This window comes from Etheostoma cragini, chromosome 12 (assembly GCF_013103735.1).
Source record: "Etheostoma cragini isolate CJK2018 chromosome 12, CSU_Ecrag_1.0, whole genome shotgun sequence".
Classification (NCBI taxonomy): Eukaryota; Metazoa; Chordata; class Actinopteri; order Perciformes; family Percidae; genus Etheostoma; species Etheostoma cragini.
The window spans coordinates 3,272,839-3,286,142 of record NC_048418.1 but is presented as its reverse complement, the minus strand read 5'-3'; the positions used below and the strand labels follow the sequence as shown (position 1 = coordinate 3,286,142).

The 13,304-nt window shown below is 42.5% G+C and overlaps 1 protein-coding gene and 1 long non-coding RNA gene across 2 annotated transcripts in view; one reads left to right on the top strand and one right to left on the bottom strand.

Moving 5' to 3' along the window:
* Window positions 1-2,361: 2,361 nt before the first annotated feature.
* Window positions 2,362-13,304, top strand: part of xkr4 (XK related 4) — a 14,548-nt gene continuing 3,605 nt past the window's right edge. Inside the window, exons 1-3 of the mRNA XM_034888536.1 lie at window positions 2,362-3,572; window positions 11,123-11,322; window positions 12,566-12,920. Coding sequence (XP_034744427.1) covers window positions 2,881-3,572; window positions 11,123-11,322; window positions 12,566-12,920 — 1,247 coding nt within the window. The 5' untranslated portion in view covers window positions 2,362-2,880. The remainder of the gene's footprint in view (window positions 3,573-11,122; window positions 11,323-12,565; window positions 12,921-13,304) is intronic.
* Window positions 5,115-13,304, bottom strand: part of LOC117954668 — a 15,913-nt gene continuing 7,723 nt past the window's right edge. Inside the window, exon 3 of the long non-coding RNA XR_004658859.1 lies at window positions 5,115-5,251. This is a non-coding gene — a long non-coding RNA (uncharacterized LOC117954668). The remainder of the gene's footprint in view (window positions 5,252-13,304) is intronic.

Genomic DNA, 13,304 nt, shown 5'->3' with positions numbered 1-13,304 from the left:
AATAATATGATATTGTGTAGTAGGGGCAGGACCTAATAAGCTGTATCCTTCCGCCTGCTCTTTCTCCAACTCATCCTTTTTTCTTTCATTTGTTTGCAACCAGTCGAGCCGCCCCCTGCTGGAAATGTTTTATAATGCAGGTTTAGGGCACTTCCTCATTGGCTTCACTTTTCAGCCTCGGATGCTTCATCCATCATTTTTACAGTCTAACCCACAATCTGTACATTTGTTATTGTTCTGTTTCATTTACTGTGTGTAAATCATGCGTGGTTAAACTTGAGATGTGACTATTATATTGTATTTAACTTAAAGATATTAACAGTAATTACAGATGATTTGCCTTGAATTGCTGATTGCCGATGGGGCGATGCAGATAAAGTCCCCGCCTCACAAGGCAGAGGTGCTAAATTCACCTAATTTGATTGGGTGCTGTGAATTTGAATGGGCCCAATTGGGTGAATCTGAACTCATGAACAGGTTTCTTACTTGCTGATGATGTAAGAACTACTGCTTTTAATAACTGCTTTGTTTCATGGCTGTAATTCTTTTGAATTTTGGGTGGTAGCACTGAGAGATACACCAGAAGTGTAAATCCTAGTTAGTGCATGTTGTGATCTGTACTGTGCTCTAAATAAATGGTTATAATAAGACTATAATCACTCTTTCAGACTATCAGACTTGAGCCAAACATGTTATTGCTGTTGTCATGATTTGTGGTAGTGTGCTATGACTGAATTTGATAGAAAATGCGGTTATTTTGTCAAACTCTGTTCATAAAGTAGGAGAAAGGTCTAACAGTAACACATACAGCACAGTGGTGAAAAAGTCAAACGCTTTACAAGTGTGTTGTTTCTGTTTTTTGTTTTTGTCATGGGTTTGTGTAAAGGACTTTAATGTAAACAGGTATACCTACTGACAGGGTGATTGGAGAATGGGGAGCAAATGGATGGTGGGGTCAGGTGACTGGGACAGGTGGGAAGGTTATAGGCTATCTGTTGGACGGATGGAGAATGCCAATGATATGAAGCATTGGTTTAAAAAAAAAAAAAAGTAAGTAAATGCCTTAACCCTGCATTATTTCTAATTGGCAACAGAGGGAGACTTCAGTGGTTGCAGTTTCTAAGACTATGAAATGAGAAAATGACCCCACTTCTAACTTGATTTATTACCTTGGTAAACATTATCATAACAAGTTTATGGTCTCACTCTCTAGTTTCAAGTCCTCTTAAATACAGCATTGTGGGCATTTATTTGTAGATTATGATGACATTTAGTTTAAAGCAGGGGATGATTCAGGGCGTTGCTACCTTGACGTTAGTCTACATCCACGATGTTCCACTTCCAGGGTTGCTCCGGTGGTGTGGAAAATTACGCCGGATCTCACTCTTTTCACTCGAAATTTCCTTCCGCTTTCTTTTGTGTAGAATCCGGCAGATTTCTGAGGACTATGGTTACCTGGTCCTCAGATCTCTGCAGGGTAAATCCAGACAGCTAACTAGACTATCGGTCCAATCTGAGTTTTCTGTTGCACGACTAAAACAACTTTTGAACGTACACATGTTCCACCAAAACAAGTTACTTCCTGAGGCTGTTCTGCAGGACAACATGGCTCTGTTGGGTGCTTATTGCCACCCACGCCGATTGTGATTGGTTTAAAGCTGTGTTTTAAATACATATGGGGAATGTGTACCCCTAGGGGTACTTTGGAGGACTTCCTACCAAAAATGTGAGATCTGTGTCGTTTTCTTTGGAACTATTCTTGCCTTCCTTCATTCTACTGCCATTGAACTATTTTTGATTGTTATCCAATCAGAGTCAAGCAGCTTAGCTCATTGAATATGAATTGATTTTCAAGCGAACTGGCACAAATGGAGTCTTCCTGCAGTCTTTCTATACCACACTAGAATGGCTTGAAACAAGGTAACCAAGGCATTTGTTTTTTTCACAAAATATGTTACAGACTCCATAGTAGAAGTTCAGACATCCAAGGGTAATGAAATGCGTGTGGCAAGGCATCTTTAAGTGTACTTAACTTGAGATCTGCTTAAGCACTTGATGAAAACTAAACAGTATGAAGGTCAAGTTCCTGCAGAAGTAACATAACAGAGTAGTAGTGAGTAACTGTCCATGGTGCTGAAGACCAGTCTACTCCACAGGGCTGTACAGGACTGTACAGGCTGCTTCACTTCAGGTTTTATAACCTGATCCACATGACAGGCTGCAAGCTGACAGGTAGACGATGTGTTTGGACCTAATATAAGATTTTGACAAGACTAGGCCTATACTTTGTGCTGTTATGGAGCTCAAACGGTCAAAACAGTTGAGAGACAGACAGGAAGAGGGAGAGTCAACGAGAGAGTGTGTGTGGGGGGGGGGGGGGGGGGGGGGGATGATGTCATAGTGTTAAGTCTGTGCCATAGAAGAAGCAGATGGATGCAGCCTTCCTCCGTTTCCTTCGATCCCGTTTCCATTTCCATCGCCAACATCAGCATCAACATCTGGACCCATCGAAGACAACGAGCGACAAACCGCAGAAGGAGAATCTGCGGTGAAAGGAGTCTGTCTGCAGGTGGAGGAAACAAAACGGAGAAGCCTCCTGTCGGCTGGATGTAAGCGGATCTTCAACCGAAAGAGAAGTCCAATTAACACGGGATATGGACCGAAATATCGGGGCAAGCACTGGGCCAGTCATCTTTTCTGGCTTTATTCTGTGTAATGAGCGGAAGGCTGTGTAGAGGAGCTAGTCCTGCCCAGAAAGGAGGAGGAGTAGGGGAGACACACAGAAGGGTGTCGACGGAGCCAGGCAGGGGAAGAGGAGAAGAGAAGAGGAGGGGAGGAACGGAGGAAAAAATAATAGAGTAATATCTCAATCTTCCAATAATGGCGGCTAAATCGGACGGGGTCCTGAAGATGAAGAAGAGCGACGTGGCCTTCACCCCCCTGCAGAACTCGGATCACTCCGGCTCGGTGCAGGGGCTCCACCCGGGCGCCCAGCCCGACTCTGCGGGCACCGGGGACGGGGACTTCGCCAACGGGGAGTCGCGGTGCTGCGGCGGGGGAGGCTCCAACTCGACGTGCCTTCGCCTTGGCAGGGAGCAGCAGAAATACACGGTGTGGGACTGCCTGTGGATCGTAGCCGCAGTGGCCGTGTATCTGGCCGATGTGGGCACCGACGTGTGGCTCTCGGTCGACTACTACCTCCGCCGCGACTACTGGTGGTTCGGCCTGACGCTCTTCTTCGTGGTGCTGGGCTCCTTCTCGGTCCAGCTCTTTAGCTTCAGATGGTTCGTCCACGACTTCACCACCGAGGACGGCGCGGAATCCGCCGACTGCTCCCACATGGACGGGAACAAGCTGCTGAGCGGCTCGGCCTCACACGGCGACGTTACCGCTCAGCACCACCCGGCCACGCCGCAGAGACAGGCGTCGACCGCCAGCAAGAACACCACAACCAACAGCACCGCGAGCACGGCGCTGGGCAGCAGGAGTAGGAAACGCTCGGGCTACTACTCCTTCTGCGTCTGGTTCGGCCAGTCCGCCATCCACATCCTCCAGCTGGGCCAGATATGGAGGTAGGATATGGGGATGGCCTTGGGATGGGTAACAAGGATTGTGTGTGAGTGTGGGTTTGTTTATGTGTGAGAAATGAATGAATGAATGAATTTATTTATTTATTTATTTATTAATGAGCAGAGGGGCTGACAGTAGTTGGCACTTATGCCACCAGCTGCCATTTTTTGCATGTTCCCCTTTGCAAGGCCAAAGTATTCAGATCCCTCACTTAAAGTAAAAGTAGGCTACTAATTCTACTAGTAGCCTAGTCTAATTTACAAGTTAAAGTGCTGCATTAAAACGTTACATGAGTAAACGTGTGTAAGTGTAAATGTAGCCTACAGTAGGCCTACTTGAGTAAATGTAGGCCTACTTCATTTAAATTTATTTTATTTACAGTGTCAAATCATAACAGGAGTTGTCTGAGGAAACTTTACAGATAGCCTACAGTTTGTCTAGAACAGTCATTCCCAAACTGTGGTCCGCGGACCACTATTGGTCCGTGAGGGTAGTGCAGGTGGTCTGTGGAAAAGCAAATGAAAATATATAAATGAAAATATTTTTAACTTTTATTTTACCACGAAATTCACATATCAAATTAAGAATACGTATATTGGTGTAAACCTTAATCCATTTGTTGAGGTATTGTGTGATTACTGAAATAGGCTAGTGGCGCACGGCCGTGATGTTCAAGACCAGTGGCAAAGGATGGATGGATGGATGGATGGTTCTCTGAAGAGAAAAGAGGCAGAGGTTACCAATATTGGAGAGATTGACAGTGAGTCGGAGGCATCTACGGGCCAGATTCCTCATAAAGAAACAAAGATAAGGAGGAGGAAAAGAGTGTTCTTATTACTGTATAGACCTATTACTCCATTGCTATGGAAATAAGCCTGTTGTTTGAACGAACCTAATTATGCCCTTTGGCGCTTGAGTAAATAAATAAATAAAATATGTGGCTGCCATTATTTATTTATTTATTTATTACAGGGACAGTGCATATTAATGAACATTTCTGTCAATATGCCAGAGTTAGCCAAAATTATTTGGCTAACTATTTTTCATCTGCAGTCCCTAGACAGATGGTAAAAGTCCCCCTAAAAGAAGCTAAATTACATATTTACATAACAATATAACAATCACAATACATTTGGTCAAAAGTGTTAAGTTAAAATGTACAATAGAAACATGACGGACCAACAATCAGACAAACATCAGACAATGACATGAACACACACACACACACGCACACGCACACGCACCCGCACCCACCCACACACACACACACACACACACACACCCGCACCCGCACCCACCCACCCACCCACCCACACACACACACACACACACACACACACACACACACACACACACACACACACACACACACACACACACACACACACACAAGGCGAGAAGCCAGCAGGGGGCAGTGAGAGCAGGTCTTAAAGTTAGTTTTTTTTACCTGGATCTTGAGTGTGCTACATGGATTTAATTTTCTGGTGGTTATGGGGGTGAGGTGCTACTCATTAGCAGTTTGGCCAAATACACTTTTCCTTTTAAAAGGTGCATATTAATTCAGGTAGGACTGTGTGTAGACATATTGTGTGTATTATGAGGTGGTCTGCAAACATTCTTGATTACAAATAGTGGGCCACACACACAAAAGGTTTGAAACCCCCCTGGTCTAGACCATACTCTATAATTTATAAAGACCCAGCAATAGCAGTAGCAGTGCAGGGTGGAGCAGGGCGTCAATTAGGACCACGTCAGCAGCTGCAAACACAGAAGATATAACAAACTGTTACCGTAGTTACATTCCACCGCTGGCCAACACACAGGACACTGCGGGAGGCTTTTAGGTCACTCCCCATGGGTCATGATAGACTACAAGAAGAACAGGAATAGCGTTTTCTCTCTTTTGATAGAAACACGTGCAGGGAGGTGGCCCGGGCCTGTCGGTCCCACGTGGTGTCGAGCAGTAAATGCTGTTGAGGCTTTGCACACTTTTCTCTTTAGGTGCCATTAGAAAGGACTTCAAACTGCTTTTTGGTGGAGTTATGGATTTGAATGACCCTTAACTTACTACCCACTGTCATTTATTAAATATATGTAGAAACAAAGCATCAAGCAGGAGACTACTTGAAAAATCCAAAGGCAAGCCTGCAGGCTAACTATTACAGACTTATCCTGGGCTGCACCTGCTGTATCCAGTGGTGGAAGAGATATTCAGATTTCTTATTTCAGGAATAAAAAAAAAAAGTATCAGTAAAATGTATTTAACGTAAAAATCATCGCTCCTTAAGAAAATGTTACATCATTATATAAGACAGTATTGGATTGTTGTTACTATCCTTAAATCGTAAATTTAAGTGTAAATGTATTTGACTGCTGTAGCTGGTTGAGGCGGAGATAATTTGATGTGTGATTTAATCTATAACAGTGCATTATATTTTTTTAAAGATGGGCATTTTCTTTGTATATTGAATGTCATTCTAGCTGGCTGTAACAATACTTCCCTCTGAAAAGTAGTGGAGTTGAATTAACATTATTAATCTGCAGGTTATTTTATGGATTTATCGTTTGACCCACAAATGTGAGAAAGTGTCCATCATCACAGTTTAAATCTCACAATCCAGAGGCTAAAACGCCATGTTAAAATGTCTTGTTTTGTCATAAACCCAATGCTAGTTAGTTTACTATCAAAGAAGACAATGAAAATCAGCAAAACCTCAGATTGGAGCCATGGAGCCTTGTGATTAAACTAGCTAATTATTTCTCCAAACATTGACTTGAAAAGTATCTCAACTTCTTGCTTTTTTGTCTTATTTTTAATTTTTATTTCAAATTCTAATATTTATTTTGAAAAGACACACGTATCCGTTGGATACGTCTTATTCCTTTCAATGTCAATGTCCATATGTCTAAACCTGATTTTCACCAAAATGTAAAGTGGATTGCCAAAGCTTGCACTTCCATCAGAATCAGATCACATGACCTCAGGGTGTTCAGCTGAAGCTGCAGCCAACGTGTTCCCGTCTGCTTGACTTGTCCCGGGCTGCACATACAGTAGTACTTGTATTGTTCAAGTGGCTCATGTGACATTTGCTGCAGCCATAGGTGTAATACTATATATATAGTACCATAAGTAATCTCTGCCCTTTTCTTTCTCATAACTCACACTGGGCTCAGACTGAAGCAGCCCTGTGACCCTGAACAAGAAGATTGGGCTTCTGGCATTTTGAAATCTCTAAGAACCTGCAAATTTATAAGTTCATAAGATAGACTTTATTGAGGACGAAAGACACACTGGTGCGTCTAAACGATGTTTGACGAAACTCCTACTCACAAAGTGATATTGCAAAATTTCATTTCAGACATCTTATTGCGGCTACAAGCAGTCCCAAAGAGTGCTGCCGCGAGGGACTAAACACTGAGAGATGCAAGCATGTGACGCACTCGTGATCGTATTGCAATGATTTTATTTTTCTTCTTCTTCCATATGTACCATACGCTTAGCACTGCTGTTACCTAATGTAACGGTTACCTGGTGAGTAGAAATAAATGCGTAACACTGCGTGGTGCGCGGTGCGGTCAACAAAAGTGTTTGCTCCCAGCTTCACCCTCTCTCCGTCAAAGCCCAAGAGAACCAGGTGCACAGGTGAAGCAAATAAATATATCACTTCCGCTCAAACCGTCATGGAAAGGCCCACCACCTACAATATCAGCGCATAACACAATCATCAATAAATGAGATCCTTTTCAAGCACCGTAATAATGTGTACAACACATCATAAGTTAAGATTTGTTTTGTAAAGGGATTTGAGAAATTTCAAAAAGCCAATGTCAACATTTCAGCTTTAGCCCCAAATGATCTCTGCACACTTTGCTCCTGGGCCCTGCTTCACTGAACCGGAAGCTCAATTTGTTCTGATCCTTTTGAAATGAAAAACATGGGGATGAGTTATATACAAAGGCATAAAAAGGTCAATTTAAGGAGATTTGTGAAAATGCCCTCAGACCTCAGAAGGTAAACACTCCAACCTGGGGTAATTCCCTTGTCATACACATTAATACACACTAAATTGACTATGGAAAAACATTAGAAATAGAAAAAATAGATTTAGATTTATAATAATAATACTAGTAATATTTACACTCTAAACACCTTTTATTTAAACAGACAGACGGACAGATGAGTAAGGAGCGGATGAATCAAAATGACATATTGCACAGTGGGAGGTGACACAGAGTAATACATAAATGAATATGCATGGTGCAGAATATTGTCATGTGATGTCTTGCAGAATCAGCTAGCAGTGCTACATTACAATGTTGTATTTAAGAGTCAGTTAATACCGGTTCATGAGTTTAAACCTGTTTAACCTATTATTTATTAATATTTATTGCGATAGAATTCTCCAGATGTCAGACAAAAATGCGAACGTGTCTGCGGTTCCAGTGTCTGTTGATGTTTTGTACCAACCTCAAATGGAAACCTACATTAACAGTAACATAACAGATATGTGTAATAGTGCTGGAACAGTTACTGGAACAGTGTTTCACCAACAGGATTAACATGTTTGACAGTTCATTATTTAAAGGTCCCATGACATGAAACTTTCCCTTTTATGAGGTTTTTTTAACATTAATATGAGTTCTCCCAGCCTGCTTATGGTCCCCCAGTGGCTAGAAATGGTGATAGGTGTAAACCGAGCCCTGAAAGCTCAGATGGGCCGATATGGATTCCCCCCCTTATGACATCAGAAGGGGAAAGGTTACCTCTCCTTTATCTGCTTTGCCGCCCAGAGAATTTGGTCCGCCCATGAGAGAGAGACGACATGGCTTTCAAACAAGCAAAACATGACAGTTTGTTGAGTTTGCGCTGATTTGGTCTGCAATCGCACCGCCTCTGAACATGAGCTTTGTGTTCTGCCTGAACATAGAGTCATATAGACAGATTCCAAAAATTCAAAATGTATCAAAAGTATAATGGTATAATTGGTTTTTAAGTAGGTGTATTGAAATCCTGGAGATTTCTTAGTGAGTATAGTGGGTATACCTGCGTATCACCAGACTACACCACTGGTTGGAACAGTTAAAGACAGGATGTGGTTATGGTTTTAAAATCAGACGTGCTAGTCTTGTGTTTGGGTCAGCATTGCTGTCAGACATACCATCTTTTTTTATATGACTAGACTAGGGACTACCAGAGTGCTACATTTTCCAACCCTCGTAGGAGCTTTAATTTTAGAAAAAAATAATCCATGAATTAAAATCTCTCCAAACAAACTGATTACAAGCAGTGCCTTCTTTATAAATGCATTCACTGTTTCTGCTGCTGTTCCACCGGCCGGTATCAGGATCAGTTTTAATACACTGACAGGACACTCTCCTCCTCCCCTTCTTCTCATCCTCTCAGGTTGTTTTCTGAAAGCTTTTCCATGAATATCTGCCGTTACACAACGTGCCAACTTCCAGTGCTTCAGCCTTTGACCTGCACCACTTGATTCCACTTCCTCTATCTGTACACACACACACACACACACGCAAACACACTGTTCACACTGCTGTACACACAGCTATACAAGCAGGTAAAGTGTTTTGGTGTTTGTTAAATGACACCCCAACATTGCAGCTGAATTTAAGGTGTTAGGGTGTGTGTGTGTGTTATTTCTTTATTGATATTCTTCTTCCCCATGTCACACACACACACACACACACACACACACACACACACGCCCATCCACGCTATTTACACCCTGCCTCACTTAAAGTTACAGTTATTTACACTACTTCTATTTCTATTTTTCTTTTGTGTATGTGATTGCACTTGTATGTACCTTCCTCTGTACCTGTTTTTCTATCTTGTTTTTTTTCCACCTTAAGTCCATTCGTTTTGCACCGGGAGCAGGGAAACAAGTTTTATTCCTCTGCGTACTGTATTGTACATATAGATAGATTACAATAAAGTCTCTTTTATCTTTATCTCTCTTATCTCTTATCTTACTCTTGCATACATGTAATGTATAAGATGCAACTGGGCTTGGAATGCAATCAGCAGATCATTTCAGGAGGCATTCTTGCACTTTCAAACTTTCAAAATGTTGTCAGTAACAGTATGGATTTTTGGAAAGTAGTTGACCCTGTTGTTGGCACACAGTAGGAAGTACCACACAGCAGCCTTTAGGGCCAGGGTAAGGGTTGATCATTTAGATGTGACGGTTAGGGTTAGGGTCTAGGGAATGTGTTATGTCAATAAATATGTGCGTGTGTGCATGCTTGCAAAAGGCCTATCTGCCGCTAGCATTATTTACAGACTCCTTCCAGAGCAGGAGAGGAACAGGGAGGGGGTGGAGAGTCCAGGAGACTGGAATGTAATAAGACACTCTCTCTTTGTTTTTCCTCTGCAGTTTAAAGTTGTGTTTTACTTCTGGAAAGAGTTTTTTTTTCTTAAAACTGGGCTGTCTATGCAGTAGAATTGCGTCAAACGTGTTATTTAAAGTTATTCTGCCAGCCTGTGAGTAGGAAGAACAACGCAGACCGCAACAACGGGGATTGGTCCGCTTGGCCATGGCTGGGTAGCGTTGCATTTCTTCCTACTCATTTCTGGGTTCTCCTTCTCACAGCAACAACATGAAATCAAGAAGAGGGCTAACTTTCCCTGCCACAACTTTACAATCATGTTCAGGAAGCACAGGGGAGACACTTTGTTTCGCCATCACCACCGCCGGAATCACTACTCTCTCCTGAGCAAGTCCCTGTCACTTCCTTACTCGCTCTATCACGCTCTCCCCACGCATACACACACACTGGCACTACTAGGATAAGCTAGATTGATGCAGATACAACTGAGACACGAGTATAAATCTTCAGAATGGCTTAGGCCATTTATGTAGGCCAAGGCGAAGGCTCTGTGGGGAGCAGACTTACTACTGTGAATCAGACCTTAGAAAGACCAGCACCAAAAACACACACGCAGTGAGAAGTGTGTCATGTCCATCTGGCCATGGACAGGCTGCTGCTTTATTTTGCTCAGCCCAGATTTAATTTTCAAACTCTTTATTGATATTGGAAAGTCATTTTACGGCCTGTTAGCGTGCTGCTAAGTGACTGCAATGTGTTGGTGATATTTAACAGAGAGAACGACAGAGAGAGAATGGGAATGAACTGACATTAAAATGTAGGCCACAGACAGACTGAACAGTAATAATGAATTCACTTCATTAAAGGAGCTCTTGCCTCAGGTCTGAGAGGTACAGTTGCGATGCAATGCCAGGAGCTACAGTACGTGTGCTGTTCAGCCAACGTCCATGTTGAAATCTACTCTTTTGTAATGAAACGGCACAGTGAATCTATTTCTTAGATTAGGCTTGATGCAATTAGTACAACTGTGGAGATCACCCCGATCAGAATACCTGATAACATTAACTTAGGTATTTCAGAAATAAAAGAATGTGAGAAGAGTTCAGTGTGTTCTTCCTTTTTCCTTTTTGATGTGCTGTTACATGTCATGTTTCGTCCTTTCTTGTTGATGTTGAAGCCTGATGTTTTCCTCTGTCTCCTCCAGGTATTTTCATACTATCTACCTGGGCGTTCGGAGTCGTCAGAGTGCTGAGACCGAGCGCTGGCGTTACTACTGGCGGATGGTCTATGAGTTCGCAGATGTCAGCATGTTGCATCTTCTGGCCACCTTTCTGGAGAGTGCTCCACAACTGGTGCTGCAGCTGTGCATCATCATACAGACACACAAGCTCCAGGCTGTGCAAGGTAACACTCACTCACAAGCAAGTGTCTTTCTATGCTTACCCTCAAACCTAACCTTATCTTTGGATTTTTTTTTTTATAAGATATGTACAGAGGAGAGTTTTAAAGTATTTAACCTGCGCCTTTGCACCAAAAGCGTCACTTTATGGGACAAGATTGATAAAATGGATTTTTTTCTTGCAAATATGAAATTTGTCTGGGACAACAAACATTATCTGCTGTTTAGAGAATTCAACACAACATAGTGCATACTTACTGTACATACGTACATACATAAATACGTACACACATACTCATCCTAATAGTCATCATAATATGTGCAGTAAGGGTCAGCAGCCTTATCAACATCAACTCCTGATTCTAAAAATTCAAAATGTCTGTGTTTAGGATAAAAGCAGCACTTCAGGAGTTAGGCTCCAGCTGGCTTGCCATCCAGGGCATTGGACATTTATCCCTGTGTCCACATTTATCACTTTGGAGTGCACCTGGACGACAGGCTAGGGTGGGCTGGGAACACAGGGCTCTCTCTGTCAGAAGGGCCAAAGCTGGCTCTACTTCCCATGGAGGCCCAGAGGCTTCAGCATTTGCAACAAGATGCTGACCAGAGACACTGACAAGCTATTTTGGTGGCCCTAAAACATTTTTACTCATCCCCACTCTGTCTCAGTGTGGACTGGAGCGTGGAGGGACTGGGAGGCTGCTGACTTGCTGACTGTAACGTACGTTGGCGCACATTTGCCTTTAGGTCTGTGATGTACACGTGGGTCAGGTGTAGATGCCGTGCTTCAAAACAAATTCATATTGTCACTCAAATAATTGTCCAGAATCCTCAACTTTAATTTGGATATGTCAATCGGTTTACTTTTACATAACAAAACTAATAAAACAAAATAACTCAATCAGCATCTAACGTCCTGTAGTTTCCAGTAACAATTACCATTAACGTTGCCGACATCAACGTGTGGTTTAGGTTGATTTTATACCGACTTCTAGCTTCTACAGGGGCAGAAACTTCAGTTTCACAATCTCGTAGCTCGTGGTAAGTATACCTTGGACGGTTTAGATAATATGGCTGATAATATAATTCCATATTAAGAAAAATGCATGGGATTTTTTACTTCGGGAATAACACTGTTCTCTCTCTCTCTCCTTCCATATTCCAAAAATGTGTGCATTTCTTTACTGTTCCCCCTGATTTGGCACTGGAGTTGAACCCTTTGTGTCTCATTGTGCCTGACTGTTGCAGGAATGACAGCTGCAGCCTCCCTCGTCTCTCTGGCCTGGGCCCTGGCCTCCTACCAAAAGGCCCTGCGAGAGTCTCGAGATGACAAGAAACCCATCAGTTACCTGGCTGTCATGATCCAGTTCTGCTGGCACTTCTTCACGATCGCTGCGAGGGTCATCACCTTCGCCCTGTTTGCCTCTGTGTTCCAACTCTACTTTGGCATCTTCATTGTCCTGCACTGGTGCATCATGACCTTCTGGATTGTCCACTGTGAGACAGACTTCTGCATCAGCAAGTGGGAGGAGATTGTGTTTGACATGGTGGTGGGCATAATCTACATCTTTTCCTGGTTCAATGTCAAGGAGGGACGAACCAGGTGAGGACCCACAACCCCATTCAGTGTGAAAAAATAAGTTTCAGTGGCGTGTTTTTTTTAAATAAATTCCTAAATTTAATTGACGGTCCTCATTATTCTGTAGCCTGTCAGTACAGTACAGGATCTGTATTGGGAGGAAGGAGCAACAGGTTAGTTCAGCTGTCCTCACTGTTAAAATGCTGCTTCTTGCTGTGTGACTGATGTTATTTCACTGTTTTTAGTGCTGTCAAACGATTAAAATATATAATCGCAATTAATCACATTGATGTCAAAGTTAACTCACATTTAATCACACATTTTTATCTATTCTGAATGTCCCTTGATTTCTTTTTGTTCCATTTTTTTTTCTTATTTTAATCCTCTTAACATGGAAAAGTGGATTTT